Source organism: Penicillium malachiteum, assembly GCF_028827825.1.
Source record: "Penicillium malachiteum strain IBT 17515 chromosome Unknown utg000001l:1.0-8184562.0:1.0-8186909.0, whole genome shotgun sequence".
Classification (NCBI taxonomy): domain Eukaryota; kingdom Fungi; phylum Ascomycota; class Eurotiomycetes; order Eurotiales; family Aspergillaceae; genus Penicillium; species Penicillium malachiteum.
The window spans coordinates 1,377,358-1,403,169 of NW_026643094.1; the positions used below are offsets into that span (position 1 = coordinate 1,377,358).

Below are 25,812 nucleotides of genomic sequence, written 5' to 3' on the forward strand. Positions count from 1 at the left end.
TCTTTCCTACTTATCCCTCTTTCTTCATCTTGTTAATCGTGAACCCTTTTTACTCCTCGCTTTAAAGCTGCAACTGCATCTTTCCCTCCCTTATCCCACCCCATCAGCCCCATTCAAACTGAGAAACCCTCGTTGAACTTGCTCTCCTTCCACTTGAGCAGGAAACAACTCCGAGACTGTCGAATCTACTTGAAAAATAAAGATTTTCTTCAGATAGGTGAATTCTAGGACCAGCTCAACGAGCTGTAATCCTCATCATGAAGGCTTCCGCCTTGCTTGTCTCATGGCACAATGACAATGCCCCCATTTATTCGGTGCATTTTGACCCCAATGGCAAGGGTCGTCTAGCAACTGCAGGAAAGTAAGTAGTTACAATACTGATAATGAGGGCCTCAATCTCGGGATCTGCGACTAACAGCCTTTTTGCAGCGATAATAACGTCCGAGTACGCCTCCGCAACCTCCACTCTCCCGTTTACCCTACCCTTTCCTCAACTCTTGTCTGACAAACCATAATAGCTCTGGAAAGTCGAATCCACTGGGGAGGAAAGAAAAGTCACATACCTGAGTACACTTTTAAAGCATACACAGGCTGTCAATGTTGTCCGTTTCAGTCCAAAAGGTATGGTATTTCTAAGCTAAGCGATGGAACCCATATCTAACTCGGTTCAGGTGAGATGCTGGCATCTGCCGGAGATGACGGCAATGTCTTGCTCTGGGTCCCATCGGAACTTCAGGCACAGGCTGGCCTCGGAGAAGACCGGTCCGATGACAAGGAAACATGGCGAGTGAAGCACATGTGCCGGTCATCTGGAGCCGAGATCTACGATTTGGCCTGGTCGCCCGACGGTGTGTTCATCATGACCGGAAGTATGGATAACATTGCTCGGATTTACAATGCGCAAAATGGTAGGCTCGTCACAAAGAAACGACACGATTGTTTATAGCGGATAGAGCTAATAGTCAACCTTGTCAGGCCAAATGGTACGACAGATCGCAGAACATTCTCATTATGTTCAAGGCGTCGCATGGGATCCGCTCAACGAATTTGTGGCAACCCAATCCTCTGATCGATCCGTCCATATCTACAACCTGAAAACCAAGGATGGCCAATTCACTTTGACCTCCCACGGCAAGGTCCTCAAGATGGATCTACCTGCCAAACGAATCTCATCTAGCAGCCCTGCGCCAGAGCCGATCAATCGCCACCAACATAACACCAGCAATTCGCTTGCAATCGCTTCCCCTGCGCCATCGACCCCAGGAACGCCGATGGCATCGAATCTTCCAATGGACCCTCCTCCTGTTTCGCAAAGTCGCCGTTCCTCTTTCGGTTCATCACCATCGATTCGACGATCGGCATCTCCCGCTCCATCTCTTCCATTACCTGCTGTTAAGCCCTTGGAGGTTTCTTCACCAAGCCTCCTTGGAGGACTTGGAGTGAAGAATGCTAGCATTTACGCCAATGAAACTTTTACCTCATTCTTTCGGCGACTCACTTTTGCACCCGACGGAAGCTTGTTGTTCACTCCAGCTGGTCAATTCAAGACCACTCATGTCTCACCTACCGATCCCTCTAAGACAACGGACGAAGTCATCAACACAGTCTACGTCTACACCCGAGCTGGCTTTAATAAACCTCCAATTTCCCACCTCCCGGGCCATAAAAAGCCGTCTGTTGCTGTCAAATGCTCTCCGATTTACTATGGGCTGAGGGAAGGCACGCAACCAGTGAAACATCTCACTGTGGATACCTCGACTGAGGAGTCAATGTTCCCTCCATTACCAGGCCCAGTCGTCTCACAGCCCCCACCATCCTCAGCTCCCTCGGGTGGCGATACCGGACGGCCTCAATCATCACAGAAATCCGATGGTAGCAGCAACGACTCTAGCTCAGGAGCACCTGTTTTCGCGCTTCCATATCGCATTGTGTATGCTGTAGCCACGCAAGACGCTGTCCTGATCTATGATACTCAACAGCAAACACCGTTGTGTGTGGTTAATAATTTGCATTTTGCAACCTTCACCGACTTGACTTGGTAAGCTTTTACTCAAATTGATATTATTGGACAGGATTAAAGACTAATGAACAAAGGTCGAATGATGGTTTGACATTGATAATGAGCTCTTCCGATGGCTTCTGTTCTGCTCTTTCATTCGCACCCGGAGAACTTGGCCAGCCTTACACAGGATCCACTTCAGTTGCTTCCAATCATGCTCGCCCAAGCACCCCTTCGACCAATGTCACACCTTTGCCAACTCCTACTCATACTTCGTCCCCTGTGAAGGCTGTCCATCATCCAATCAACAACGGGAGCTCCCAGGCGCCCCCAGCCAGTCCTGCACGATCCAACTCAGCGTGCTCGGTCACAACCCAGTCATCTACTCAGCAGGCTAACACTGTGGTGAACAACCCAACACCGACCCTGGGGTCTGTTCCACTGGTGACAGCCACGCACTCTGCGCAACCCTCGACCCTCCCACTCACCACCCCACCGCAGACGCCTCTCCCAACAGGCTCACATGGAAGTAACAATGTCCATTCAGTCAGTGTTCTTGGAAAGCGTGATACGAGACATGCCAGCGAGTCCGAAAAGGATGAGGGCAAGGGTCTAGAAGCTACTCTGGCCCAACCGCCGAAGAAACGTCGAATTGCCCCAACGCTGGTCTCAGCTAGCACTGACAAAGCGTCGGCATCCAAAGATACTACCGAGAACACAGGGACCGGTGGCTAAATCATGAAATTGCTTTATTCGCGCAATTTTCATAGTCCCCCCTTCCTCTATGAACTTTTTGCCCGGGGCTCGAATCCCGGATTGTCTGCCGATATTCTTATTTGCTGATGATGGACGGACTCCTCACGATTCATGTTATTCTCCATATCAAATTTCATCCTGGTCTGTATACCTATGCGTCTATTCTTTCTCCTTCCATTCTTCTCTTCGCATCATTGCTCTTCTTAAGCCTCGGGAATATCTGTGCATTTGTATGCATTTGTATGCATTTGAAACGGATATCTGTTGATCGTGACTTCATTCCACGTTCACTGTCAATACACATTGTGCCAGCCTCAATTGTGTCCATTTTTACTGTGGTGATAGGATCTCATGTTTGTTGATTTTCCCGGTGGTGCTTCGATTTTAAACCTTCGTTTTATTATCCCCAGGCGTGGCGTTCTTATCCATAGGGTTTTACATTGCTTAGTATGGGTGTTTAACCTCTATTTTTTGCCTTTCTGTTTTCACGAATGAGTTCTGCCCTTTTTACTTCTCCTCTTCTTCACGGTTCGCATGGAAGACTTCAGCATGATCCATTGCAAGTTCTGCAGCTCCTTGACCTTCTCATCCATCAAGGGTTCCACAATGTCCTAAGACATAGGTGTTTTTCAGAGGTATTCGGCTTCATGGCTGTTATGTGGTTACACATTCTACTGCTTTTTTCTACACTAGCTAGGTACAAATACGGAATTTGTCAAACAAACCAAATAAAAAGTTCAAATAATACATAAAAATGATACATTTAAGAATAAGTTCATCTCAATTCATATTGATAAAGATAGTAATATCAGTCGATCCTTGTTCGTTTCCTTCGTTAGAATAACATCTGCCGTAACATTAGAAAAGGGGATAGTATCCAGGAAAAGACCGATGGAAGGATCCAGGGGGATATCAATATCAAGGGAAGGCAAAAAAGGCTAAACAAGACAGGGGAAGAAAAGAATAATCCCTAGACGTAGTAATCAAATCAGAATCGAGGCATCGATATCTCCTACGTTCACAGATCACTGCATCTTGAAGCCACTCCGACAAGATGAGGGAAAGCCAGTAGCCGGAGTACATCCAGTAACGAGAACCCAGTCGGTAAGACTGCACTTGCTTCAGTAGCATGCGTACCAGCCGTGAGAGTTGTAATCGATCTAGTCCTAGACCCATTTGTGGCAGAGCCATTGACAGAGCCATTTGTTCCATTGCGATGACCATTGCCAACCCCATTCCCATTCCCATTCCCATTGACATGCCCATTCGAGCTCACACGGCTCAATCGATTCGCCCAACGGAATAAACTCTCATCTCCTCTCGCTCCACCCGCCACAAAGATAAAGTCCGCGGAGTCTTCAGCTGGTAGACGATCCAGCAGCATCGAGGCCGCTGCAGCCTTGGACGCGTGCAATGGTTCCACACTGACGGCTACTACATCCCGCACGACGCGAATTGCTTCACTGCCACGGGCGCCGTTAATTTGGTCTGCGAGCTCGGAGGCCTGGTGTGCGGCGGTTTCCTGATCGAGTGCGTTCGTGTAGTCGAATGTTAGTGTGCAGCGGCGCTCTTCGATGATACTGCCGTCTGTGCGTTCTTGAAAGTATTCGATTACCTTGCGGATACCGGCGCGCCAGTCACTTGTGCCTTCCACATCAACGAGAGCTTCCCATGGATCTGATTCACTTTCCTCGTGAACTGAGGAACTGATTTGAGGGGCGGGTTTAACGAAGCAGCCATTTTCGGCGATTAGTCCTATGCGGCTGGAGAGGAGTCGAGCTGTTGAGTTCAGTTGGTCTGGACTGTTGTTGCTAGTTAGATAGACTGTGTTCTTTGGGTCGAGGACTAGGGCTTGGATGAGGTCAGTTGCTTCTTTGGATGGATGGGATTTGTCAGGGGTAAAGGTTGCGCCATCTTCGAGGAAAAAGATTCGTTTATGGGATGCTTCGTATGACTCTTGCAGGGTGTCGAAGTGGAGCGGAGCGACGTGGTGTGTGTGGCGAGATTGCTGCATGCTATGGGCTTCAATGAGTGCGGATTGTAGGGTTGAGTACCAAGAAATTGCTGTGTAGGGAGCTTTGCGGTTCAAAAGGAATTCCCAGTTGTGTTGACGCTGTTCAGGCGACATGTCCAGCGCCGTGTTTATGGCATCAGCGCATTGTTTGGAGTCCCATGGGTTGACGATGAGTTCGTGACCTTGGAAAATGGATGCACTGCCGGTGAACTCGCTCAATATGAGGGTTCCATGTTTCTGGGAAACGAGTTGCCCATCTTGGCAATGAATAAAGTCATGACTCGTAAGATTCATGCCTTCGCGGAGGTTTGTGGCCATGTAGATCTCCGCCACGCTCAGGAGAGCGAGAAATTGAGAATAGCTGATGTCTTGTTTCAGGAGCACCAGAGGCGAGTGTGTTAAGTTCGAATAAATCGAATTGATTCGCATGGCTACCTTGGAAACCTGCGCTTCGAGTTCTGGAATCTCCGATGCAGAGGACGCCACCTGAACAAGAACAACCTGTATCATGTATGGGTCAGCATCATATCATGATGGGGAATAGGAGAGAGACTAACGTTTTCTCTCCATTTGGGATAGCTTTCTAAGAAAAGCTCAAATGCCAGGAGCTTCTGCTTGATCCCCCCAGGCGCATCGAGTCGGTCACGAGCCACTATGAGGTGCTTTCCTTTGTACTTCTCTCTGATGTTCAAAATCCAGTCTTTGACCTCAACAGATTCGCGCAGCACATTGAGCGACTCATAGTCAATCCCTAGAGGGTAGTTCTTGACGTGCACAAACCGATCATTGACCTGAACGCCATCAACAGACACCTCCAATCTTCGAAGCCGACTGCAGGAATGGATGAAGTGGTAGCAATACTCTTCAGTCTGAAAACCGATCAAGTCGGCCCCGAGGAGACCATCTAGCAGTGCATCGCGTGAATTCAAGCAGCGGAAGATTTCGGAGGATGGGAACGCTGTGTGCAAGAAGAATCCGATCCTGGCCCGAGGCAGCTTTTTCCTCAGAAGTCCAGGAAGGGCCAGTAAATGGTAATCATGAACCCAGATTGTGTCACCTGGACGCCAGTTGTTTGCAATGGTGTTGGCGAAAGCCTCGTTCACCTTGAGATACTGCTTCCAGGAATAATCATCGTACTCATTATGACGAGGACTTTCTTGCATCTGATAATGAAGAGCAGGCCATAGTACAGAGCGACAGAAATGCGCATAGTGGCCCTCAAATTCACTGTCACCAACGAATACAGTCAGGGACTCGTACTCAGCCCTGAGAGTCTCATCGATGAGGCTTCGTGTCATATCCGTCAAGGAATCAGTGGGCATTCCTGGTGTCCCCACCCACATCTTGTTTTCAAGGATGCCTGCAGCTTCCGCAGCATGAATGGCATTCTGGAGACCGCCATGCCCTTGCTCTGCTGCCTTGACGACCCAGTCCTCGGCCGAGAGCAGTGCACGAGGGCTGCCTAATTCTGGCGGGGCGGGAGGAAGACTCACCCCTCCACCAGCTAGGAAGGCAGATTCTTTAGATTCCTGCCGTGAGCTTGGACGGCTAAGAATCGATGGCTGAGGATGCGTTGTTGCCTTCGAGCGTGGTTGATTGAACTTGCGGCTTTGACCCCATGGTACAGCGCGAGGTTCATTGGGACCAGGTCCCTTAGGTGCTTCTGCAATAGGGATCTCCCCGGCAAAATGTGAGACATAAGCTTTAAAGATCTTTTCGTCTTCTGTGGTTGCCCCTGGGGTCAATTCCAGACTTGTAGATCTCTGACGTGGCTTGCGGCTATCAGCCAAGCGTCCAATGATAGGCATGGGACCTGATCCATCGACGGCTGAGTAACTAGGTGACGACTTGCGACGACGAGCACTTCCATTTTTCAAACCTGTTGACTTAAAGTCAATGGTGTATGGAAGGAACCTGAAGAATCATGTTTGAGTATGTAAGAATGCGGGGGCTGGATCGGGGAAACGGAGACTTACAGGGATGCGATAAAAACCGTCATCTTGTGGGGGCCCGGGGCTGTGATGAGAAACTATGGAAATGAGCACTACCGTGGGTGGATGGAATCCATGCTAGGTATAAATGATAGAAAAGATAAATGAACTTTGAGAAGTTACAGAATGAAGTTGCAACTGTCAGCTGAGGGGTTTTTTGGGGTTGAACCTTGGAAAGTTGAGGGGGCAACTACCAGAAGTGAGAGTTGCATATCGGAACGAGGCTTTTATAGATCCTCTCCGCTTTTGGCTGCCCGACCCTACAACAGGGATTATACCTCACCCTGCTATAGCCATATTCTCTTAACGGTCGCGCGCATTCACCGGACTGCTGTAGTCCGATGTTGTCCCGAGGGTCAAAGTGATATTCTAACTGCTTAGATGAAACTGTTCGGGTTGGGTCGGAGGCATGGGCCTCAAGTTGTAGCCCAAGAAGTAACCCTACAAGGCATCATCTTCCACGAGTACTGGAGGGCCCAGGATGGGCATTTGGGAGAAAACAACTCGTCGCATGGTCTGGGCCCCTGCCCCTCTGCCCCTCTGCACCTCTTGCATGAGACCTCCTGGGTGATCCCGGTCACCCGTTCAGGCACAAGTAGCTCAGGAAAATGTATCCATAGTGATAGTTGTTAGCCGAGTCATTGTTGATGAGATATCTGCGGATTACCGGAGAAATAGACCGGGATGGATTCGGATAGAAGACATCTAAGTTGGTATCCAAGATTATGAAGTCTACATCCATTAAGAAACTCGGAGGAGATCGGAGAATTCAAACATGAAATGTCGCGACGGTGGTCTTATTCTCACCTGGGCAGTACCAGATACGGGTTGAGGACTTGATGCACGCGCATGTGCACATGTAAGATTATAAAGCCATGTCTATATGGAGGGATCATTAGGAGATCCGAGCACACATGCACATGTGTGCAGAGTAGTCAATCAGCGATACGAAGGTCTACATATTGATCAATTTTTTTTGAAGCCGCAAGAACTCCTACTAGTATACTAATTTCAAAGACTTTAAGCTCAAAAGTTGAACTTTGTGTCTTTCATGAAACCCTATAGGGTGGAACCTCTGGAAATTAAAGGCGAACCGTTTAATGGAGATGAACATGGTGGGGAAAGATTTGCGTTTCTAATTAAAGATTATGAAATTATGTACCGCTTTGTTCGGAATATCCAAGTCCTATGTATGACATGATTATTCAATGACTCTTCTTAGAAACTTTTTATTTATGTTCAAAATGTTGACTACGGGGTATAGAAAGGCTCATAAGATATGGAGTACATGGTTTAGGTGTCATCCACCAATGGCTGCAGCCACCCCGTGAACTTAATGCAAATGTTATGCACTAAAAGTAGAATAATCCACAGTAAAGTGCCCCCTGATCCGGACATGAACCACAAGGCGTAAAAGACCGAATCTTCGGAGATATAGGGAGGCTCATAGACGCATAAATGGTTGAATGGGGTCCCGAGTAAGAAAATTAAATATACTGAATACATAGAGCTATCGAACAGAGCTATCGAATAGGGAACCAGTCATATGGACCTAAAAAAGTCCGTTGCAGCCCACATTGAGGGTGCACGTAAGTCAAAGGCGGATTCAACCGAAAGGTGACGCGGAAGCGCAGAGCTAACGCGCGGTAGTGCGAAAAGATAGTGGACCGCATGACTCGGTAGATTTTTTCTTTTATTATTTTCGATTAATCATGGTCGGTTCTTCACTAGTTTGACTAACGTCATGCAGCTGCTGGATTGGTTTTTTTTTTAGTTCAATGTTGGAGGGTTGGAGACGAAACGAGTGACGACGTCTGCCAGCGTAAAGCGGTGATCATGGTTGATCACTGCATGTGAGTCTTGGAAACATCCGCTATTGCGTGTCTTTTGTCCACAGGCCCTTGGCTGATCATGCTTAAGAAGATCAAAACTGGATAGACACGCTGCTAGCAACGCGGTCAATACGTTGTATAGATGGTAAAACGTCAAAAAGTGCTCGGCATGACGCTGAATTAGTCACGGAAAGACCGTGCCAAGTGTTCATCGTAGCTATCAATGGAGTCAGAGATGTGTATATCCCTAAAGACTTCAAGTTGAAGATGTCAGGGTTGTATATATGATAAGGAGTGAAACCATTCTGGTCCAAGCGTAATTCAGGATGATGGCTTGGCTCTTGGCGTGGGGGAGAGATTGGTTCGTCGGCAAGAAGAGCCCAAATGCTTCAGGCGGAGTTGAATTTTTCCCGAGAAGCTTTCCCCATATATTACGACTTCCAAGGTTGTTGATCTGGTTGCGTATTTCTCGTTGATGAATTCAAAGAGTTCCAAGAATTCCAAGGTTTTTCCTTGCGGGTTCATACGTAGACATTTGAATTTTACCTGGAATTAACGTAGAATTAAGGATATTTTGTGTGAGCCTGTGATGTGCAGAATCGGATGTTTTGCGTAAGCTCGGGTAGGCCTGACGCCATCAGGACTAGGATGCCCAGGTATATAGGTCCAGGATAATTCCGCGGGGAAGAGAAAATTTCCCTGATCATCATGAAATCATGAAATAAAAATTGGACCTGGCGTAAGGACTAAAAACTTGAGGCTTTGAGTAGGGTCCTGGAGAATTATACTAAGGCTAAACTGCCTGGAGTGGCTATGTTGAAGGATGAGGCTATGGGTTTAAGCATGAAACCGATGAAACACTGGGCAAGGCTGACTCAGGTATGAACATTTGAACATTTTTTGAACATTGAAGACTCCGGAGTTAAGAAATGGAGCTAAATTCTGTATTGCGTATGATTATAGTATTCAATGGAAGAAAGAAAAAAGTCAAAAAAAGCATTTAATATTGATCTATTGTATGGAGTGCATAGAGTACGAGTACGGAAGTAACATAGTCTAGTCTATTGTTTAAATTCTGCACTCCATGGATCGAACTGGAGATTTTTACCAAATAATGTTTATTGTCTTTTTCTTTTTAAAATTTCTGGCTTGAAATTTTAACGGCTGAGTAATCCACTACTTTAGTTCGAAGACGTGTCGGTGGATCTGGAGTGTCGGAACGAAGCGCAGGCTTGCGAATCGTGCGAGATAATGTATGGGGCGACCCTGAACCCAAACTGCTTGACCCTCCCAGCTTCAGGGTCCAGTGACCGGAGGTTTTCCCGGTTATTTGATTGGAGACTTCAAGTTAACGGGGGTGGATATCTCCAATTGGAGATACGGAACGTCTCTGCCTACTATATCGTATACTCCGTAGATCATCTGTAATTGGCATATATAATCCATCTACCTAGAAGGACTACGAATCTTTGTCAATGTAAACTCAAAACTAGACAGATCTGATCGCAAAATACAATGATCATAGAGAGTGTTGCATCACCACGATCGACAGGAACATTGGGCCATACCAGGTCAGGAGTATTCTGGAATACGACGATGCCAAGCCCCCTACTAGGTCCACCCTTTCCACTCAGTAGCAAATAAAGGCAAATAAGGGAAGATATGAACCGAATTTGGTTAATGACTAATCGAACAAGACTCCAAGGGCTCCAACCAGGCAGTGTATTGTCCCAAAATAGTTTAGCTTAGTTAACCAAAGTGGATTCAGAACGAGGCTCTAGCCCGATCCTACCAACTGCCAAGACGGACGCTTGCGCGTCTCCGCCACCAGTGTTGGTGCTGCCCCATCCAGCCCTGGGACTTTTTGGCACTTTTTAGGAAAAAAGGAAATTGAAGAGGCTTCGAACGCGTAGTCCTTTTCTACTCCGTAATGAAGTGCAAAGTAACAAACATTTTCAACCAAAGTCAAGAGGTACGGGACGATCATTCAAGATCTTCACTTGTATATGTTCTCATATTGACGACATAAGGATTCTTGTATAATAAAAATTTATGAGTGGGATGAATGTTAGCCCTAGTATAGATCTAATAGAGAGAGAAAAAATAACGATTATTATCAAATGATAAAAATGAGGGACTCGTCATACAAGATCCTGAGATATGTAAAAAAATGAAAAATTGAGGAAATTTAGAAAATATAGAAAATTCATGATGCGTAAGACGAGCAGGTCATTCCCCCGTGCGTCGTAGTTCAATTTGCCAAGTCGAGGAGAGAGTACGTGTTGCAAAGGAAAAAATACGGGAAAAAGGGTCTTTTTCTTGGCTTCTGTCCATTTCGCACACGCGGCTTGGGCGCGGGGCCCATGATTGGGGCGAGACGCTGACGACGCCTGTAATACCGCGGTATATGGCTCGTATGCCCATTCGTAATGGACTTCCCTCCTCCTCTCCCTTCCCTTTACCACTCAAACATATACTCTCTTTCTTTCCCCCTTCACCGTCCTAGGGTTCTTTTTGTCTCCTTTCCACTTTGGAGTAGCACTGGAGTAGACTCGTCCTTTCCATCATCACCCCAGTCCGCCCTCCGGTGAAACCTTGCCCTTCCCTCATATCCACCATGGCGGACGGCAGACCCCAACAACGGGCACAGCCTGCCTCCAACAACTATGACGCTTCTTCTCTCAGCCGCCAGTTCGAACAGTTAATGCGCACAAAACGTTTCAACCAACTTCAAGAATCGCGATCGGGTTCTCAGTCGCCTGCTCCCGTCGCCAGTCCTAGCATCCCGCCACCAACTAGAGCACCACCACCGCCGCCCTTCGGCGCTTCGCAACACCCTTCATCTCAACCACCATCCACTCCCAAGTCACACGCTCTTCGCGGTCTACCAATTATGCCTTCTCCGCCACAGGATCCCGCCTCCTTAAAGTTCTTCAATCTATTAAATGGTCTCTCCGTCACACCCACCAAGTATGAGAACCCAGGTCTACTCGACGATGCCCTTTCCGTCATCCCGCTCGATCGTCTCTATTCCGAGGCCGAGGAGGAGAGTCAGATTATGCAGGCTTCAGCTGCTAGTATGGGAGGAAAGCCAGAATGGGGTTACCAAGATTGTGTGATCCGAGCATTACTGAGGTTCGTTCCAAGAAATCTAGACCCCCTCAATCGACCCCCCCTCCCGTTGCCACTAACATCCCTTGATTTCCAGGTGGTTCAAGTCATCTTTCTTCCAATTCGTCTACAACCCTCCCTGCTCACGGTGCCACATGCCTACCATCGCCCAGGGAATGACTCCCCCCTAGTCCAGACGAAACCGCCCGAGGAGCCGCCCGAGTCGAACTGTACCGTTGCTCCGAGGCCAGCTGTGGCGCCTATGAACGATTCCCTCGCTACTCGGATGTTTGGCAATTACTCCAGACCCGTCGAGGTCGAGTCGGCGAGTGGGCCAACTGTTTCAGTATGTTTTGTCGCGCGGTCGGAGCTCGAGTTCGTTGGGTGTGGAATGCGGAGGATCACGTCTGGACCGAAGTCTACTCAGAGCACCAACGACGCTGGGTACACGTGGACGCATGCGAAGGAGCTTGGGATCAGCCTCGAATTTACGCCGAAGGATGGGGTCGCAAGATTTCATACTGCATCGCCTTCTCGATCGATGGTGCGACCGATGTCACTCGTCGCTACGTTCGCAGCGCCGCCAAGCACGGTGGCCCCCGTAACCGTGCGCCCGAAGAAGTTGTTCTTTGGTCGATTCACGAGATCCGACGAAAGCGCCGCGAGAATATGTCCAAAACTGACCAGGCTCGCCTGATCAAGGAGGATGAGCGTGAGGAGCGTGAATTCCGAGGTTATACTGCTTCCGCCCTTGCTGCCGAAATCAACAATCTTCTGCCGCGCAGCTCGACTTCCCGCGCTCACGAGCAGAAGCACGCCGATGCACGACAGGAGGCCAACTCCGAGTGGCTTGCCGCTCAAGGCCACGGCCATTCTGGACCTGATCGGTCACCTGGCGGACGGTAAAGAATCTCAGGCTCTTTAATTGTCTGATGGACTTTTATTTCTCTTCTCTTTTTTTCTCCTTGAAGTTTTTGAAAAGAAACTCTCCTTGGAATTCCTTAATCTTGTCGATGATTTGGGCGACCCGATTCACCTCCCCAGTCTCCAGCTGAGCTGACGAGAGACGGGGACGGGCGCTCTCGACTTATTCACCACCGAACGGACTCACACCCTTTCACCTTTTCCCGATTGGAGGGCACGCCGCTCCGGGGCCTAGTACCGACGTCGCGATCAGGATCATTCACATAGGTTGCATTAAATTGTCGACTTGTGGCCCAAATGACACCCTCTTCTGGTCAGATACCAGCGCGCGTCCGCGAACGCGACCCCCTTCCAACTGGAAACTTCGAGCTTTGCTCAATTCTCACTCCGGTGGCCTTGAGCACCTGCTCATCCTGATCCTTCATGATCACAACTCTACCATTTCCTATGACCGACTTACGTCTTTCTACACGATCCATTTTTTCCTTTATCTCTCAAATTTTTGGATACCACAGCTTGGAGCAAGATATTTGGAGTATCTTGCCTCTTATTACGACTCTTTACGACCCATTGGGTTATTTTCTTTTTCTTTTTCTACTTTTCATTCTCATTTCCACCTTTTCACATCTCTTTTTCCTTGTCGCATCATGGCATTTGGCTTGGGCATGGTTTTGCACGGCGCCAGTGAAGACAATATCTTCTTTCCTTCTAATTTGGGATCTATTTTTTTTTCTTGCCCTCGTGGCACATTGTATGAGACACGGTTACAGCCAGCTTTTTTCTTTTCCTTCTCTCGGCTTGTCTCTGATCCAATCCTTGGAATCATCTGTCTCTATTGTCCTTCTCTCCCAACCTCTTGAATACAATATATATTAATTTCTTTATACCAATGTGTCCCATTCTCAAACTTGAATCTATATCTAGACTTTGATCCCTGAATCACATAGTCAGCCTCAAAATTTTAAATACGCGTATACCCAAAACCCCATTCAAGTTTGATTAGGATGTGCGTTCCCCCACGATCAATGAGACTCTTAGCGCCTGCCACAGTCTGTGGACCCGATGGACTCAGTGGATCCAGCTGGCGACAACACCGACACCGGCATTGCATAGGCACGCCATCGATGATCATTGTCCAGCTGACCCTAGTTCATGCATTCAACAATGAAAGTTCAGATTTACTACACTCTCCCATTGTTCGATATTTCTGGAATTCTTCCATCTCAAATCCTGTTTCACTTTATTTTCTTCTCTGTATTCTACATAGTTGTTTATTAGGTGGATTCAAGCACAGACCTCGATATTATTTTTAGATGATCCATTGATCCCATCCCGGTACGAGTGGGTCCAGGGTCTCGATATTAGGAAAAGGGGGGAACGCGTGTATAGGGTCGTATTCGAGATGAATAGTGTCGATCTTGTTACATATATCTTCCTTTGAATGGAATAATTTTTTACCTCCTTTACTCCTGAGATTAATGTTAGTTGCCAGTGGTTAGTTGGATTAAGCATAACATGCTTGTTCTGTGTTTATGCGAGGGAATGCTGTATGATGTAAAATGTCCACATGCATGGCAGAATCGAGTCCAGTTTTTCCCTTATATTTCTTTTTATTTTTCTTTAAAGTTTATTTATTTGGATTTGCTTTTGGTTTTTAGTTTAATACATTCTTAATATTGGAACTTGAAGTCAACTGGTGCTTGGATTGACTTTGAGTCCCCGGGTCTTCTGGATTTTTCTATGCAATGTTTAATTCTTTCTCTATACATCTGATTTTCCCTTATCTATACACCATATTTTCAATGTTGATAACTGCTCTCTATCTATGTAAGCTGAAAAATGAGACCTTTGTATATGCAGATAAGAACACCATGCCGCCTCGGTACTACTATGCGGCGGACACTGCGGCATACCCTGATCACCAATCTACCTAGCATGCATGCATATCGTGTCTGTGGTATCTAGGATCATGCGCCAAGATCAGATAGCCATGACTTGATAAACACAATAGCCATTGCCGGTCTATGACGTGCTCTATCTTTCCTGGCGCGGAATACCGCCAAATCCACAATATGTACATTGCACCGGTCAAGTATGTACATGCACAGCATTATCACTGATATTCTATCCTCTTCTTCAAGGCACCATTATCAACTTGAACCCCTCACGTCATGGAGATAACACAGTCAATCCCCTTCCTTCGAAGATCCTCCCCCAATCGACCCAGCTCATGTCCATAATACGGCTGGCCCTGCAAGCGCAATTCCCACGTCGCGGAATCCGCATCACTTTTGACCATAGGCAGCCGGCCGACGGAATAAGAGTAACAGCATGAGCGTAACCCAGTTTCCCTGCTAAGAGAACTAGAACTAGATCTGAAAGAAGATGTAGACTCTTCATCAGAACTTAATCCAGCCCCAGACCCAGACTCAGAAGACACTTCATACTCATCAAACACCTCTCTATGATGAGTCCTGAATCGTGAGCGCTGAACGCGGAGCCCGCGTAAGGGCTCGAGGAAAATAGGTAACCTCTCTACCGACTCGCTGTACCATGTACTTCCGAGTACAAGCACAAAGGACTGGAGTGTGGGTAGTTTCGATAGAGCACGACATGTTTCATGCCATTGCGCCTTTCCGGCGGAGACATAGACCGCGCGTACGGGGTCTTTACTTGGGAGCCAGTGTCCGTGGAAGGACCAGCGGAGCTCGACATTTCGTATACAGTCCCAGTATTCAGACGAGATTGTAGGACGGAGGTATGGGAGGGACCAGGGATTGCTGAATTCGAAGGTATTGAGTGTATAAAGAAGGTGAATGGATTCGGAGTATCTGCAATATTTGTCAGGATATGAACTAGTACAGAGGAAATGAAAGCGCATACATTTGTCGACTTGTCAACGCAAGATTCAGTAGCGTCTCCTTCGCACGTGTATTAAGATCACCTTCCTTTACCGGCTGAGGAATCCCACCTCCATCACATATCTCACAGAAAGGATCTCTTGCTCGACGCGAAGCTCTATCTTTATCTGATGGTGTGGATGTCCCGCTGTGGGGACACACGATATGACCGAGTCGTTGATTACTACGCTGGATAATATGGAATCTTCGATCGCCTAGTACCATTTCCCAGATCATGAGACGGAGCTCTGGAGAAAGGCGCGATAATAAGTGACATTGTAATTGGGGTTGGGGGATTGTGAGGGTTCGTCGACGTGAACGTGGGAGGGAAAGTGGCTTATTGCCTATAAATCCAGATGATCTAATTAGCCTAATTTCGCCCCTTTCCTTGAATTGCAGGGATACTATAATGATTGACTCATTATACCCCCCTTGTCGATTACAACAAGTTCTCGAGTATGTGAAGAGTACATGGAAAGTATTACTCACTCTGATATCGCTGGGCAAGCACATCCTCCCAGGAGAAGACACCCTGTTTCATGCGCGCCATTGTAAGTGTTGAAAAGATAGATGGTCCTCTTCAAGGGATCTCAAGATCGAGGAAATGAGGTATGAGAGCAAAAATGGGTAGAATTGGCCAATTTATAGATTATCAAGGCGATACAAATGGATATCGATGCGACGAGTTCAATTCCGTTCGTCCATGAAGATTTGTCCTGCTGATCAAGCCATGGACTTGGCCGGTGCCTAAAAGGAGTTCCATTTGATCCGAACGGGCAGCAAGGTAATAAATATAATAATATAGCAGGTAAGAAGAAATCAATAAGCTAACTGCACTTGTCCTACCTCGGGTACATAAGTCGGTGTGCGCGATAAAGGATTATAGATAAGTGCGGAGTCATACTAGTAGGTATCAATGATCACGAGAATACCCGAGATTGGAATCTCCTTCAATCAGTAATGACTCGTCTAGTGTACAAAGACTATGATAGGTCCCCATGAATTGAGAAAATTGAAACCCCCGGGGTCACCGATAGCACTTGAAACTATGTCTTTTACACCGCAACATTGCAAGTGCTAGTACTCATCCCACCGGGTCCCAGCCCCAGCGTATTTGTCGGACACGCAACCTTAAGCCCCAACGACAACATCGATAGTCCATCCGGTTGGAGTCGATCAATCGTCCTTGCCGCCGGGAGAGTCCCCACATAAGCATTGAAATTGTAGATCCCGCAAATACACTCATCAACAATATCTTTCAAACTGGTACCCCAAAGCACCGCGCTGCTATTCCGCGTCACCGCGAACTTTTGCTGACCCACCCCCATGGGCGCTGACCATGCACTAATCCCCGCCGGAGCCTGGAATGTCCGCGACTCGTTACCGGATTTCACATGGACCTTGGCGGCTTTCTGGAGTAGAGCGACGACGAAGACCTCGTCCTTCATCGTCTCCCACCCGTTTGGCTTCCCCCGGAAGAAATTTCCGCTCGCGTTGTTGGCATTCCCAGTTGCGGTTGTATCGGTTGCATCGCAGTTAATGTCGCGGGGAGTGGGCCGGTACCAGTATACCAGTTTCTCTTCTGTGATGTAGGGAAGTACTGAAGTGCTTCCGGCTTTGTAGGCGGCGACAAATGGCCTGGACATTTCTAGCCAGCCATCGTGGGGCCTGGATGATGTTTAGTAAATAATCGGGCATGATTTTGGTGGCTAGAAGCATCTAGAGTGTTGTTTTGGGAGTACTCACATATCCATTACCCACTTAGATGCCCCATCATCGACATGTGGTGATGACAGCGGCCCAATATAATGCGATTCGCCATAGTCGTTCCAAGTGATGATTTCCACAAAGCGAGGCTTCAAAGTAAGAATCTGATTCCAGCGTCGATGCCAGAGTAAATCAGAAGGGAAAACCCAGTTCTTACTGTATGAGACTTCCGAACCATAGTGAGTAGAGAACCATGGCGACGCAGCTGATCATATAAGTGTTAGAAGGGTTTCTTCAAATTAAATCCAAATATCTCGGAGACTTACGTGCAATATAAGCCTTGCTATCCAAAGCATCCATGTAAGATTTGTCACCATCAAAAACAGTAACAAGATCACCAGTCGTCGGCGCCTTATTATCACCGTTATTCGGCCAAGCCATCCAATTCAGAGCACCCTGAACAGATCCAAAATCCCCGGCTCCAGGCTGGAAATTCGGTGCAAAGAAAATGCTCTGTCCGGCTGCGGTGGTGATAGTGGTCACATCGATACCTTCGCCTATGAATGAGGAGACGAATACTTTGCCATCAACCTTGAGCTGGGCTGGATGGTTGGCATATTGTTTAACCTTGGCGCCAACAGCCGAGCCATCATATATGCTCCATGCACTGAAATCGAAGGAAAGGAAAACTTTCATGCCGTGTTGGAAGGCAGACGTGTAGGCGAATTGGAGTTGGGTGTCGGTGTAGTCATCTGTGCCGATGTTTAGGGCAAATGCGTCAATGCCGAGGTATTTGGCGCGCTTCATGTCTTCATCGTAAGAGCTGGAGTTTTCACGATTGCTAGTTATTCCTATCTGTGAGAGATTCAGCATTCCAATTTGTTCCAGGTATCAATTGAAGATGATACGGCGCTGAGGTTTTCCCAGGTGCGTATCATGGAGTATCCTTACCATGAAATGACAAAATACTAGTCTGTGACTAGCTGTTGATGTAACTTCTGGAGCTGATATAGTTGTTGAGGTAGGGACTGTAGGTCTGGCCGCAGTACATGACACCAACAGGCCGATCAAGGCCAGCTTGATCTTGGGCAGCATGTTGAGCATAATGAATTCGCGAAAAAGGAAATATGAACAGTTGCTGTCAGTCTAATGAACGGATGGAAGGGACGGATTCTTTGAGAATTCCCAGAGATCTTAAAATAGCAGACAGTCTTGAACAATGCCGGGCCAGATTGACGAGGCCAAGACGCTCATTAAATAGTCGAAGTGAATGGATTGAATTTCTTCATATGCATCGAACCTTCATTGCCTGATGTGACGTTCAAACTTCATTAAATGTTCATGACCCATGGCCATGAAGTTGGTGGAAGAATTCAGCAAGAGCGATCAGTGAATTGCAACAGTATCACCATGTCAGAAAAACATGCTCGGCACCTAAGCGCCGTGATTGCTGCAGGGTCCCCATCAAACCCCTAATACTAGCGCGATCGAAATGTTTCATACTTGAATCTGGTACCAATAGATCCTGCAGGATGAGTTTGATTGCTAGGACTGGCGCCATGACTCGATACCAAGTGGACTTTCAGAGTCATCGATGCGGTGGGAGACCTCGAATCAAAGAAATAAACTTTTGCATGGGAATTGGCTCTCCGAAGGACCAAAATGGATTTTCATGAAAGGAATGACATCGGATTATCTAGGATCAAAATATGAATGTCTATGCAATGTCACCTTAAAGACGCTGTTATGGTTTAAACTATGACCTGCATCCTGCTGCCCAGGTAGACATAGTGTCTGTACAACCACAACTCTCTGAACTCTATCCTTAACTTCAAACATTGGGAAATCTGACAGGACTTGAGGGATTCAAATTTCAAGTTTCTCCTTGAGAGTTGAAATTAGTGTTTTCATCGTGATTCCCACGATCTTTTGCCTTCCAACGCAATGTACGTCTGTTTAGAAATTAAATCGGGCTACCATCCAAACAGTGGGCTTGAGACGATAAGAAATGCAATTTTCCATTGATAAATTAGCAGAATATTATAATTTCAACCATAGAATAATTCATTAGAACACTTCATCTGCTGCTTCTTGTCTTCCAATATCATGTATGATGCGAAGGTGTAGATCCATCAGATCACAGAGTATCTCAAGCACACGAGATTGTTCAATACAACATATGGCCTAGCACCAGATTTTATTACGCATATTTGTGCAACATTCCCCAGACAGAGTCAGTCGGCAGTTAAGTCTCGTGGTGAGTTTATCACCATTCTATCCGCCGACAGCATGATCCGATGAACGAACAGCTCAGCCGAGATATTATCTTTTCTATGAATCCCATGGTCAGGAGAGAGATCAAATCAAGTAAGACTAAGCTCAAGGGCGAGGTTTCATTGAGAGAGTCTACATATGTGCTACTGCAAGAAGTCCCTTAACGTCGCAACAGAAATAATCAAAAGCAAGGCAACATCATCAGCAAGTCCTCCATCTCATCAGCAAGTCCTCCATCTCATCAGAGTGCCGCAAATGCCGAGACATAGCTCACAGAGCTGTCGCTGACACTCACCGCATCTGAGCTACGTTCATACCTCAGGAAATGGAAGAGGCCTTGCTTTCCATTCGGCCGGTCTGCCATCACAGCTTCCAGTGCAGCCATGATAACCCCAATCGGGTGGCGACCGCAGACAGTATTTCCAGTACGCTCAATAGCATCCAAGAACACAGCTGCGGATCCGGTTGTGATAGCTGCGATGGTGGCAAGATCAAAAGCCGAAATACTCTCATGGATAGCCGGCCCTGTTCCCGAGGAGCGATATCCACGTTGCAGCTGCAGACCCGCTGACACCGATTCTATATCCTGCTCAATCTCGCTTGTCTCCCTTCCAGGCTGAGGAAGCTCTTCGCTGGATAAAGGAAGATCAGGGCCTGGCGTTGGGGCTTGCGGGACGTAGTAAGTGTAACGGAACCGGAGGCCCCAATGGCAAAAGTCAGAGCTAATGACGAATGCATTCTCTGGGTCCGCCAAATATGGAGCTAGAAGAGCGCCAAATGCTTGCTCAGTTGATGCCGATGTACTCCCGACCATAATCGGGACTAGCGGTGGGTATTGGGCCGTCGGAGTGTCGGGATACTGTAACTGAAGGAGGCGGTGGATGTATGGGAGATGCATCTCGATGCTGTGTTCATCCTCATCGGTTGCCCGGTCCATCATTATGAACTTGACTTTGGAGCCATTTGGCTTGACTGCCTCTGTCTTTTGCAGACTGGCTATCAGCTCTGTATCTAGTGGAAGAGGGTCATCCGAGAGTGGGGTGTAGTAGGACTTGACTATTGGAAGAGCCAGTGTTGAAAGCGGACAGTGGTGAGATGGACCTAAAATAAAGATACGCTTGCTGAAAGTATGTTGTGATCAGGTTTTGTGTCAAAGGCACCGGAAATTTTGCAGTATACTCAGGCTTGGGGTGTACTTACGCCTTGGACAGGTCAAGTGCTTTGTATGCGTAGGCTGCGCAGGGCCCTGAATAGGAGTAGCCTGCATGTCTGGTTTCCATATTTAGGTCAGAGCAAGCCTGTTAAAGGGCAGTTATCGTAATAAGTACATACGGTGCAATGATAATTCGAGCGCCAGGCACCGGGAGTGAGCCCACATGTGGAAGAGTATCTGGCACTTGTGCTAACCAGCCATCCAGTCCTCTTGTCAAGGTTCGAGCATTATCGGAGTACCAAGATCCAGCATGGCTAGGTCTTCTGTACGAAGCAGACATGGTGGAAAGCAGCAGCTGTGGTGAGGGTGGTCGAGAGGAGAGGTATGTATTGAATGGAGTGAGGAGAAGCGGGGGAGACCATCGTCATGGTGGAGCAAGGGTGCGGGATACCGAACGCTCTGGCCACGGCATGCCGATTGTATTAAATATTGGGTTGGGATGAATATAGCTCGAGTAAGTCTCCTGGCATAAGATTATTCTTTGATGATAAGCTCCAATTGCTGGTTTTAAATTATGGCCTGAGATCTGAGAATGCTGACCTAGTACTACCTACATACTATACCTCGGTAGTAATACGCTAGCAGAACTCGGAAAAATCGTAAATTCCAAAGTTTTCGATGGCAGTATACTGATTGAGTACCACGTAGTACCACCAAATTCCAACATATCTATAATATCGATCATTCTTCAGTCATATTGTCTTCGAGGTTTGTTGCTGGCCACGTACTGAGTGGATTGTCTAGTGTGGGGCGAAGAAGGATGTATGGAATCGCGACCAGTAAGGGGGTCATACATTCGACATCTTTATTATTTTGGTCTTGTCTCTTTCGAGATAGCTGATACCTTTTCTGCTTCAGCTTCCCATCTCGCGACATCACAATTTTTCTTCCTTCTTGTCTCTTATGACTACCAGAAGCAGTACATGAGCAAGTGCAATATTACTGATTACAGACTAGCGTGAACCAGAAACCAAAAACGCGACTTCTCGTAATCCACGCGACTGGCCAATCACATTCTTGTGCCCTCACCCAGCCCTTCTTGCCAGCAATTGCAACCTAGACTTCTTCTCCTCTCCACTCTCTGGGGTAACTCAATTGTCATATTCCAGTCCTTTTATTGTCAATCTTGTTATCCGATACCAAAATCAATCACCATGTCTCTCAAGCGCAAGGCTTCCTTCTCTACAACCCAACCTAGTCCATTCGCGTCTTGCGGAATGGACATCGATAACTCTAAGCACCTTCACAGCCGGACTCTGAAGCGATTCCGCAATGGCCGTCCTAACGATGAAGTCGTCTATGGTAAGCTCATATCATTCTTATGCCTCCCCACCCATGATTCTTCCGTCGAGTACATATCCGTCGAGTAAATAGCGTGTCAAGCTCTAACATGCGAGCAGAGAAAACCCTCCGATGGATCTTCTCCGCCCAACAGCAACAGCATTCTGGACCAATGGACACAAGCGATGAACAAATGGAAGAAGCAGATCCCGCTCCAACCCCCGAAGAAATTGATCCGCGCCAACACACACTCCTACGATTCTTCCAACCCCGTGGACAGCAAGTACCGCGTTTTAAACCGTCGCGCGAAGCACTGGTGCCCCTTGCCAACGAGATTGCTATGAACCAAGAGGATACGATACGGCGCGCAGCATTCGAGCAAATGACCGCGAGTACCAACTCGAGTGGAAGCGAGACAACGAGTCCAGGTTTCAATTCAATGGACATGGACATGGACATGGATATGGATATGGACACCAACGAGAGCAGTCCTAGCTCCAACCCAGCTTCAAACCCAGGGGGCATGACGTGGATGTGATTTTTTGAGAACTCTTCTATGCCATGGAGAGGCGCTGGTCGCTAAGTGTGGAGTAGCTTGTGCTACCCTCATCCTCATGGCTTGACTTGCCAATGATTTATCATTGTTGATTTTTTCGTATCATTCTACCTCAGAATTAGGCGTTATTTGTGGGTCTGACTCTTTTCATTGTCAGTGGATTGGCAGGGTGATATCAGGCGTCATATTTGTATTGAGCATCGTTCCAAGGTTAACACTAGTGTCTTTCTTATTCTACAGCTGCTCTATCGTAGTATCTGGACAAACAACAGATAAAGTTGTACAGCGAGTCAAAAATCTTGCAAGTACTACTAGGTAGTGTAGGCTTAGGAATGCCATCTGGACATTTGGGTTAATCGATATACCAAACTCAATCATATATGTATGATTATGTTCTATCTACTTGATATAGCCATTAATCCAAGTTAGGTATAGCTATAGAGTATAGAGTACTGCTATATTGTGTAAGCTCAGAGCAGCATATTAGAATTAGATGGTAGTTCATGTTAATAAGAGGGAAGCTTAGCTGTGAGAAAAGAGAACGAAAAGAATGGTATGAGCAGGGATCGAACCATGGACTTCTAAATTTCGCGATGTTTTCCCCAAGTGAGGCTTCAAATGAGCAAGACGATGACAGCTTCAACTTTCAATCAAAAAATCATAACAAATCTAATAAAATAGATAAAAATATAAAAGTAATATCAGGAGAAAGAACAAAAAGAAAAAGGCTCCGCAGAAATCTTTCACATAGTCCGCTGCATGCTTTCTCACGGTGGTGTTCCACTTAGGCAAGTCTCACGCTCGCTGATGCTACTTGACAGCCCTCAGTCCCAGCAAACCAGACTTATGGTATCATAGTGTCAAATCAACTCGGGACAGACACGATAGCCCGCTAAGCTACTGGGATGCGGATGGTTACCAGAACTCCCAAATTTACCCCTATAACTGAGAAAAAGTAAAGGCCATGATTTGCAGGCACCCATCACCAGTTCACTTTTCTGACTTAGAGACTTCCAATATTACCTACCAAACCGCTCTTATCTTTTCTACTTCAGGGTATTCTTTACTCTATGACTGTAACAGCCACATTATGAAGAACTATTTTTTTTTTTTTTAAAAAAACCCCCTGAATTCTGCCAAAGCAGCCATGGATATCTACTGAGATATGGATGTATTCACTCTGAATATTTGATGGTCCTGTTTGTATCTATGATAGTGAAATATTTCAAACTTGAATAAATTACTATAGCATAAAGCCTTATTTCCCCAGGACAACAGAACACCGGGCATCCATATATAGACCTTGCCTAGGTAGGTAACTATATTTAATGCCCAGGTGTGGAGTATTGAGGATTCTGCGACGTTGTCCCCACAATTTACAGCCTCAGGCCGCAGGTTGCCCGCCGCAGTTGCTCAACATCACTTCCTTGTTTCTTGCCTTGTATCCCCAGCTGTTCACACTACCATAAGAACCTTGGAAGAAGCACTGAACCCATTGCAACCGCCAGAATATCCTGCAGCTTGAGCTCACATTGAAAATACCCCGCTATCGCCGTCCTGGATTATCCTCCGCCCGATTATCGGCACTTTCCGCATCAACCCTCAAATACCCAGACCATGACCATGGAGTCCGAGCAGGCTGTCCAATATTTGGAAGGATTGATTGGCCGACAGCTCCGAGTGCACACGACTGATAGCCGCATGTTCGTTGGCCTCTTCAAGTGTACCGATTCAGTAAGGCTCTCATCATCAAGCGCTAGAAGTGCCGCCCACTAGACAGTAACATACTTTATCAAGGTCATGCGCTAATCAAGGAAATGTGATACAGGAGCGGAATATCATCCTTGCCAACTCTTACGAATATCGTCTCCCTACCCCCTCCGCTGTACAAGCTGCAGCCGCAAAGGAAGCCGAATCATGGGAGAATAACGCTGCAGCTAAAAGCGCCACCGTCAAGGTCAATATGACACATCGATTCATCGGGCTCATCGTCGTTCCAGGTCGCCATATTACGAAGATCGAGTTGGAATAGAGCTTACTTCGGCCTTTGGCTCGTTTTCGCTCGTGTACACGAGGCGCCTGATGACCCCCCTTGTTCTTCCAATCGGAGCCAACCACCAATATAATCACGACATCGCACTCCACTCATACGGGAAACTATTCGTCAGATATTCCTAGAGACTTCATATTACCCTCTCCACTCGGAACGTCACCCTGGTTCCTGCTTTCTGGATAGCACGAGGTGGAACGTGGGGCTGCCAAGGAGTCTTGGAATTTCCTTGCTTGGGTGCATGCTTGCCTGTTTTCTATCAACGTGGCATGGAGGGGGACACAACATTTGCATACATAGCAGCAACTCCGGGCTTGGCCAGTAGGTACTCTGACAAGAGCTAACCACTGGGGAAATTCCTTGAGAGTCCACTTCTAACAAACCAGTGGACTATTTACGCCTCTGGGCCAAAAGGCGGTGTCTATTCAACATGGGAGGACTTGGCACATATGCAGTAGCTACCATCTTATATGCAGTACCAAGATTGTGTGTGATAACAACGTCCGAGCCCTACGGGGTACGAGTGATCATGGACTGCGTAGGTAGTTTTTCCTTGTCCTTTCTTATCGCTGCAGGAATTTTAAACCTCTTTAGGGCTGCAGAGCATGGTCCAGACCTATATTGCTTTCTCTTTTTCCTGTTCCCCTGATTTAGTGTACTTGTCAACGGGGATTTTTTTTTCCTTTGTGTGTATTTTGTATTTCTCTTTTTGACCTATTTATGAGTTGGTGGCGGCGGGAATGGCCACAGAGCTGGGACTAGCCTTGTGGTTTCCCCGCCACACTTTCTGATAGGAGCCCTGGTGGGGTCTAAGCTCATGCTCATCTTTTACTCCGGGTTGGTTCGGAAAAAGCCACTAGAACACCAACTAGTCCTGCACCCATCCTTCGCACAGTCCCAGCAATTCGGGCTGAATCGTAATCTGAAGGTGTGGTAATATGAGGGAATCTTAAGACGTGAGTGAACTGGGTTTACTTATCGGGAAGGATGAGGGGTGGCGATGATCCTCTTTAAAGAAAATATGATATCCCATCAACTTGGGGAATGAAGAAATCTATCAGATCAAAGTTTTCAGTTTTCGATTTTTTTTCTTTACTGCATCGAGATCTCTTTACTCATAACTTTCTAATCTACGGATAACTCCCGTACTTAGAGTCATAATTCAACCTTAGAAACATTGACCTTAAAGTCATGAACGCATCGC

At 47.0% G+C, this 25,812-nt stretch overlaps 8 protein-coding genes across 8 annotated transcripts; 4 read left to right on the forward strand and 4 right to left on the reverse strand.

The window, feature by feature from the left end:
* Positions 1 to 257: 257 nt before the first annotated feature.
* Positions 258 to 2,734, forward strand: N7483_000524 (uncharacterized protein; the record flags this gene model as incomplete). The annotated part of the gene is made up of 6 exons (XM_057083962.1): positions 258 to 361; positions 430 to 445; positions 519 to 621; positions 672 to 908; positions 976 to 2,038; positions 2,095 to 2,734. 6 exons carry the CDS (start codon positions 258 to 260, stop codon positions 2,732 to 2,734), a joined length of 2,163 nt encoding a protein of 720 aa, XP_056950111.1.
* A 1,039-nt stretch (positions 2,735 to 3,773) lies between these two features.
* N7483_000525 (trehalose-6-phosphate synthase) lies at positions 3,774 to 6,768 on the reverse strand (the record flags this gene model as incomplete). Its single annotated transcript, XM_057083963.1, has 3 exons — positions 3,774 to 5,270; positions 5,327 to 6,683; positions 6,746 to 6,768. 3 exons carry the CDS (start codon positions 6,766 to 6,768, stop codon positions 3,774 to 3,776), a joined length of 2,877 nt encoding a protein of 958 aa, XP_056950112.1.
* Positions 6,769 to 11,209: 4,441 nt separating this feature from the next.
* png1 (peptide-N4-(N-acetyl-beta-glucosaminyl)asparagine amidase) lies at positions 11,210 to 12,609 on the forward strand (the record flags this gene model as incomplete). The annotated part of the gene is made up of 2 exons (XM_057083964.1): positions 11,210 to 11,727; positions 11,895 to 12,609. 2 exons carry the CDS (start codon positions 11,210 to 11,212, stop codon positions 12,607 to 12,609), a joined length of 1,233 nt encoding a protein of 410 aa, XP_056950113.1.
* Positions 12,610 to 14,791: 2,182 nt separating this feature from the next.
* On the reverse strand, positions 14,792 to 16,077 carry N7483_000527 (uncharacterized protein; the record flags this gene model as incomplete). The annotated part of the gene is made up of 3 exons (XM_057083965.1): positions 14,792 to 15,458; positions 15,511 to 15,871; positions 16,017 to 16,077. 3 exons carry the CDS (start codon positions 16,075 to 16,077, stop codon positions 14,792 to 14,794), a joined length of 1,089 nt encoding a protein of 362 aa, XP_056950114.1.
* A 505-nt stretch (positions 16,078 to 16,582) lies between these two features.
* Positions 16,583 to 18,338, reverse strand: N7483_000528 (glycoside hydrolase family 71 protein; the record flags this gene model as incomplete). Its single annotated transcript, XM_057083966.1, has 4 exons — positions 16,583 to 17,195; positions 17,274 to 17,499; positions 17,561 to 18,089; positions 18,186 to 18,338. 4 exons carry the CDS (start codon positions 18,336 to 18,338, stop codon positions 16,583 to 16,585), a joined length of 1,521 nt encoding a protein of 506 aa, XP_056950115.1.
* Positions 18,339 to 19,749: 1,411 nt separating this feature from the next.
* On the reverse strand, positions 19,750 to 21,001 carry N7483_000529 (protein MEMO1; the record flags this gene model as incomplete). Its single annotated transcript, XM_057083967.1, has 3 exons — positions 19,750 to 20,629; positions 20,709 to 20,777; positions 20,841 to 21,001. The coding sequence occupies 3 exons, from the start codon at positions 20,999 to 21,001 to the stop codon at positions 19,750 to 19,752; spliced, it is 1,110 nt and encodes a 369-aa protein (XP_056950116.1).
* An 874-nt stretch (positions 21,002 to 21,875) lies between these two features.
* Positions 21,876 to 22,540, forward strand: N7483_000530 (uncharacterized protein; the record flags this gene model as incomplete). Its single annotated transcript, XM_057083968.1, has 2 exons — positions 21,876 to 22,023; positions 22,089 to 22,540. The coding sequence occupies 2 exons, from the start codon at positions 21,876 to 21,878 to the stop codon at positions 22,538 to 22,540; spliced, it is 600 nt and encodes a 199-aa protein (XP_056950117.1).
* Positions 22,541 to 24,175: 1,635 nt separating this feature from the next.
* Positions 24,176 to 24,590, forward strand: N7483_000531 (LSM domain-containing protein; the record flags this gene model as incomplete). The annotated part of the gene is made up of 2 exons (XM_057083969.1): positions 24,176 to 24,292; positions 24,387 to 24,590. The coding sequence occupies 2 exons, from the start codon at positions 24,176 to 24,178 to the stop codon at positions 24,588 to 24,590; spliced, it is 321 nt and encodes a 106-aa protein (XP_056950118.1).
* Positions 24,591 to 25,812: the final 1,222 nt, after the last annotated feature.